At 34.8% G+C, this 6,487-nt stretch overlaps 1 protein-coding gene across 1 annotated transcript; it reads left to right on the forward strand.

Moving 5' to 3' along the window:
• Positions 1–1,433: 1,433 nt before the first annotated feature.
• Positions 1,434–5,860, forward strand: LOC150034627 (protein FAR1-RELATED SEQUENCE 1-like). The gene is made up of 6 exons (XM_090316802.1): positions 1,434–1,572; positions 2,225–4,521; positions 4,762–4,824; positions 5,277–5,366; positions 5,450–5,518; positions 5,608–5,860. The coding sequence occupies exons 2-6, from the start codon at positions 2,326–2,328 to the stop codon at positions 5,647–5,649; spliced, it is 2,460 nt and encodes an 819-aa protein (XP_090172928.1). The 5' UTR covers positions 1,434–1,572; positions 2,225–2,325; the 3' UTR covers positions 5,650–5,860.
• The last annotated feature ends 627 nt before the right edge of the window (positions 5,861–6,487 follow it).

Consider the following 6,487-nt stretch of genomic DNA (forward strand, 5'->3'; position numbering starts at 1 on the left):
TAAGATTCGAAAATTACCAAAATGTCCCTGAGGACAAGGTGCTGCACACGCAAATTCTAGTAGTATCTAATGAGTTGAGCACTGTGGCATTGTCCCGACGCTCCGAAGATTGTTTCACGTGTGCACATGCCCAAGGCGTCATAGCATTGGTTGGTACTACGCCAAAAGGGTAGTAGCACCACAACATTTCGACGATGTTTATAAATATCATATTTTTGTTTTATGTTAATTATCTAGCCGACACACGATTTCTCTATATTTTTATTCCTCCATTTTCCTCTTCGATGTGCAATAATGCTTGGAAACTTCTCCCCATTGATTAGGAGGACGATTCTTAGCTATGGTAAGTAGTTATAGCTTGCAGTTAGAAGATTTTCCCCTTTTAGATTAACTTATGATACTTGTTCTTCATTCGAACTTCGTTATACCATTGTTTCTAGATTTTCACTCTTGAATGAACTGTCTATTGATAATTTTAATTATGATTTATTTGATAAACTACTATTGACATCATATTTACGAATTTACCCTACATGATAAGTGAGCTATTGTAAACGATGTTGTAAAAGTTTTGAGAGATATTTGTAGACGATGTTAGAAAAGTTTATGGCATGACTATATATGGAGAGAGGTCAAATAACAACCTCAATGTCGGTGTAAGCTATTGTAGGTGATGCCAAGAAAGATTAAGACATAACGGTTGAAAATCACAATTTTATCAATACTATGATACTTGTTACACAAATTCACATGAGCAAGTATATTAACTCCACCACAATCATTTGACAAACAACAGATTTACCATATCAAATGTTTATAAAAAAAGTAAGTAATAAGCACAGAGGTTACAGTGAGATTCACAAAAATAGGCTATTTTGTTCAAATACGAAATCAAACTCTTGAATTACGTATGTCACAATAAAATACATTTTAAAAATAAAAGTCAAAATTTATTGTTCAAACATATATTCTACGTGAACTAAAACAATGATGATCAGCCCAAAATCTGATTTTATTTCAAGATTATGTTTTCACAATTATTGATTTAAATTTATCACAAATCCACATAGTTTTACTTTAATTAAAAATTTCCATATAATATATATTTTTTCGTCGTACAATCAATCCTATAAAGAATAAACCTTACAAGATATATGCTTGCAAAAGTCAATATTATACCCTATGCATTGTTGATATTCGTAGACTCAAAATCATAGTTCAAATATGGTTTTTTTCCCTTCGAAATCCCTATTGAAAGTTACTATAAATCAGGATGGATTTACTCCAAGTCATATACTATATTCCACATGGTAGTAGAATTAATCCTAATTCCCATAGTAAATAAACTTTGAGAAGATATGCCCTTGAAAGTTCACAGTTCAGACCAAACAAAGTAGGCCCAAATAACCTTTTGGGCCATCGCTGCTATAAGCGAGTAACAAAAAATTCCAAATGCGAGTATTTCATTGTCTTTCGTGCCCTAACCTCCAAAACTGCGAATCAAGAATTCCTATACTCGCTCCCAAACCACAGTATCTTCCTTTGAGTTTTCGAGTAACCAATAAAACAGCCGTGAGTTTCTCTAAGAACTGATTTTATCTTCATTTCTATCATTTTCAGTTTCTGGGTTTATTTCTAGAGACTAATCTCCTCAGCTGCTACTTCCTATTACTTCATTTCTTATGTTCTTTTCAGCGCTAGCTTATGTATTTCATCTCCTATTAAAGAAAAATTACGATTTAAGTTTAAAGTTCACACTAGTTAGAAATTCACGTTTAAAGTAAGTTTGAAGTAGTTAAATCACTTTTAATGGTATGATTATGTGTTTAAATGTGCATAATCAAACGTTAAATTGATTTTGAAGGATTAAAAATCTATGTTTCAATATGATTTTAAATTTTGTGATTTAAACCATATCAATCACTCTCAAACGTACCTTCGCCCTTTGAAATGTTTTGTTATGAGAAACGTTGTTTAAAACAATCGAGTAACTGTTCTGCACATTGCACATCCAGATGTCATTTACTGAATTTGTTTTGTGATATTTTATATCATGTCTCTGTGACATTCTATGTGGCATTTGGTGTGAAATTTTGAACTTTGTTCCATTGTGTCTTGTCATCAAAGTGACCCACTTGCCCATTGCTGAATTAGAGGTATTTACTCTTTTGAAATACCTCCATTGTCAATTATTTTTAACAAATACAACCATATCTTGATTCAGGTGTATTTTCAAAATAGTTAGACTCGAAAGGGAAGTGTATATTAATGTAAGTTTATGTTCTATTCATCAAGACAGATCTTGAACAGCTGTGAGAGCTAAATATGGATAATAATTCGGTGCAATGTGGCAAAGAAATTTGTACTAGAGATGGCATAGATGGTTCTTCTCACATGGTGGGAAAAGAGAATACAGGACCAATTGTCAATATAGAGATGCCAGAATATATGAACATAGCATACTCTCAGAATGTTCTCAACTCGAAGTCTTTCAAAACCATAGAGCCTCGTGAAGGAATGGAATTTGAATCGAAGGAGAATGCTTTAACATTCTACAAGGAATATGCCAAATCAGTCGGTTTTAATGTCATAATAAAGGCTAGTCGTAGGTCCAGAATATCTGGAAAATTTATTGATGCAAAATTTGCATGTACTAAATATGGAAATAAGAGGGAATCTGGTGTAGTTGAAGTTTCAGATCCTGTAACAAATTCAAATAATGACATAGGTATTCATGGGAAGAAAAAACGAGGTAGAATCAATCGCTCTTGGGAAAAAACTGATTGCAAGGCTTGCTTGCATGTCAAGAGATTGCAAAGTGGAAGATGGGCAATTCATAGTTTCATAAAGGAGCATAATCATGAAGTTTTACCTAATGAATCCAATTACTTTCGTGGTCACAGGAATTTAGAAGCTGGTAGCAGTAATACTGATGTCTTGCAGGGCAATAGAGCAAGAAGAAAAAGTAAGCTTTGTATGAAATCCAGGCAGTCTGGAGGTTGTACAATAGCTAACAAGCAGAAGGTTGCTGTCACTGAGCAAGTACGTAAGTTGAAACATCTAGCTATAGATGAAGGAGATGTTCAAGTTATGTTAGACCAATTTGTTTGTATGCAAGATGAAAATCCTGACTTCTTTTACTCTATTGACCTGAATGAAAAGCAGTGTTTAAGGAATGTGTTCTGGGTTGATGCAAAAGGCAGACTTGATTATGCCAATTTTGCGGATGTGGTTTTCTTGGACACCACATATATTAAGAATGAGTATAGATTGCCATTTGCACCCTTTATAGGCGTTAATCATCATTTTCAGTTTGTTTTGATTGGATGCTCATTGGTTGCTGATGAGACCAAGTCTACATATGCTTGGCTGATGCGGTCATGGCTTAGAGCAATGCATAAATGTCCCCCTAAAGTGATCCTTACTGTACAAGATGAAGCCCTTAAGGAAGCCATTGTAGAGGAATTGCCTGATTCTTGTCATTGTTATTGTTTGTGGGACATTTATTGCAAGATTCCAGAAAGGCTTAGTCATGTAATGAGACAAGATGAAAATTTTATGTCGATGTTTGATGAGTGTGTTTTCAAGTCTTGGACAATTGAACAGTTTGAAAAACGGTGGCAAACAATTGTTGACAGATTTGAACTAAGTCATGACTCATGGTTTAAGTCCTTATATGCAGATCGCAGCCGATGGATACCTGCATATATGAAAAACATTTTTTTGGCAGGAATGTCTACACGCCAAAGGCCAGAAGGTATCAACTCTTTTCTTGATAAGTACATACAGAGAAGAACACCACTTAGGGAATTCTTGGACCAATATAGTAATTTAATACGAGATAAATTTGAAGAGGAAAGAAAAGCAGATTTTGAAACTTTTCATAAGCAGCCAGCATTAAAATCTCCATCTCCTTTTGGGAAACAAATGGCTGCATTATACACACATACGGTATTTAAAAAATTTCAAGTGGAGGTTTTAGGAGTAGTTGCTTGTCATCCAAAAAAGGAAAGTGAAGATGGAGTGATAAAAGTTTACAGGGTTCAAGATTTTGAAGAGAGCCAAGACTTCCTCGTGGAGTGGAACGAAGCAACTTCAGATATCTCTTGTTTATGCCGTACATTTGAATTCAATGGTTACCTCTGTCGACATGTAATGATTGTTCTGCAAATCTCTGGCATACATAGCATTCCTTCTCAATATGTATTGACACGTTGGACAAGGGATGCAAAGAGTAGGCAAAAAACCAAGAAACAGTTGAATGTCGAGTTGAGAGTTCAACGGTATATCGATCTTTGTCAACAGGCGTTTAGATTGAGCGATGAAGGGTCTTTGTCCCATGAGAGTTATAACGTGGCGTTCAATGCTTTGGAAGAAGCTTTGAGGAAATGTGAGAGTCTGAGTGGCTCAATCCAACCGTCCACTGTAGTGCATAGTAGCCATGAATCAGAAGAAGTAAACCAGGGTAAGAACACTAACAATGTCAATAAAAAGAATACAACCACCAACATAAGAAGACAGGTAATTCAGTTTTCAGGCATTTTAAATGTTTACTAGATGACATTGTTTTCTAATCTAATTTATTTCAGCATTCATTTTCCACTTGTTTAGGATCGTTTTGAGCCACACATTATCAGTATCGGTATTGATGATGGCTGGCAACAATTGGTCAGTTTATTTTTTTGTTTGCATCAGAACCTGCTCATATATGAGTTCTGAATTATTGCATTGGACTAATCGCATGTAACTTCTTGCTTGCAGGGACAATCAAATTCACAGACACTAGCCCTTCACTGCGCTGATGAACAGGAGGGCTTACAAGAGGTAGTATGGCTCAGTCTCTTAGCCCTTTGACTATCTAAAATATTTGATATTGGTTAAATTTGTAGCATCTATATCCCTAGGAACAACTTCTGCATGGTAGGGTAAGACAAGATTCATGAGTTTTCTCCACTTTCCAATATGGGACCATTAATATGTCTCTCAAGATGGTGCTACCTCTTAGGGCGCGCCATTCTTGGATTAGTCGGATCTCTTTCTTTGGATGAATGTCTATTTGGCCTTCATCATTTGATTTCCAGTCGTAGTCATGTATTTCAGACAAGAGAACTACTTTAGTGTACAAGTGCCCAAGGATAGTTGTTTGTGTTGTAAATAGGGAAAAGTTAGCTCCATTGCTTCAAGTAACGCCGCGCATGTAATTGAATCTTACAACGTTTTTCCTTCATTTAGAATCTCCACCATCTAAATCTATCTTTCTTTTATTTATGTTGAAGGGACAACTTAACTCGATCACATCCATCAGTGACACTCGTTTCCAAGCGCAAAGAATGCAGGGAGTTGTAAGAGATGTTCGAAGTTTATCTGTTCCATAGACAATAATGATTGTGATTTATCAACATTTTCAATGACATTATTTGTTGAACACAAACAAAATCTCTACTTGTAGGGGCAATTGAAATTCAGGTCAAACTTTGTTTCGAATCACTTCGACCTTCAGGTTGGCCCGCGTGATACGGTACAAGCATTGCCACTGTCATCTCTGTGTCTGTGTTGTATGTTCTTCATTGTTATGGTTTAATGTTCATGTGTGCACTTCTCTTGCAGGAACCATCTAGCGCGGGATCCATGGAGGTTCGTGGCATTTAATCCAAACAATTCAAGTGAAAATCTGTTTCCATAGCCGATCATCTAAGGTAGTATAACCATCTTTGGTGTAGATGATCGCATCGCAATGTGAAATATTGATATTCATAATTTCCGTTTATTGCTTGTCACACCATCATCTTTCAAATATGATGTGGGGTCCACCAGCATTACAAAATATTTGTAAAACAGAACACAAAACAAACTAAAGGGAGTATAGTACCGGTAGAAATAGAAATTTTATCGGGGTTAAATTAAAAAATAAGTGTATTTATAAATTGGTTGATTAAAAAAAGATCTACATGAACCTATATGAATCCTCCTTTCATTTATTACTTGTTAGTATCTTAGTTAAAATAGTGTTGGTTCCATGTAAGAAACACGAATACGGATACAAGACACATATATGAGACAACACAGACACAGTGACATATCATAATTTAAAAATTTAGAACATAGACATAGGAAAGACACATTTATTGAAGTAGATATCATTTTTATATGAGATTTTTTTTTAAAGAGGTATTGTAATTAAAATGTGGGGTGGGGGAATCGAATCTCAAGCCACGAGGTTGATAGTATGAACAATATATCAGTTGAGTTACGCTCTTGTTGATGCATTTATATATCATTTTTATATGAGAAAATTCAAAGCCAATGAGTTGATGCATTTATATGCTTTACCCAAAAAAAAAATGTTTGATGTATTTTGCTCACAACATTTATTAGTCTTATCATATATGTGTTTATTTAGTACTTAACAAGTGGTCATGCATGTCTAACAAAATGTTTGATCTACATTGACTTTGTGTAACTATTGTTTGATACAAATATGTTAATC

The sequence above is a fragment of the Benincasa hispida genome, chromosome 8 (genome assembly GCF_027475165.1).
Source record: "Benincasa hispida cultivar pf3 chromosome 8, pf3_genome.v1.1, whole genome shotgun sequence".
NCBI classification, from domain to species: domain Eukaryota; kingdom Viridiplantae; phylum Streptophyta; class Magnoliopsida; order Cucurbitales; family Cucurbitaceae; genus Benincasa; species Benincasa hispida.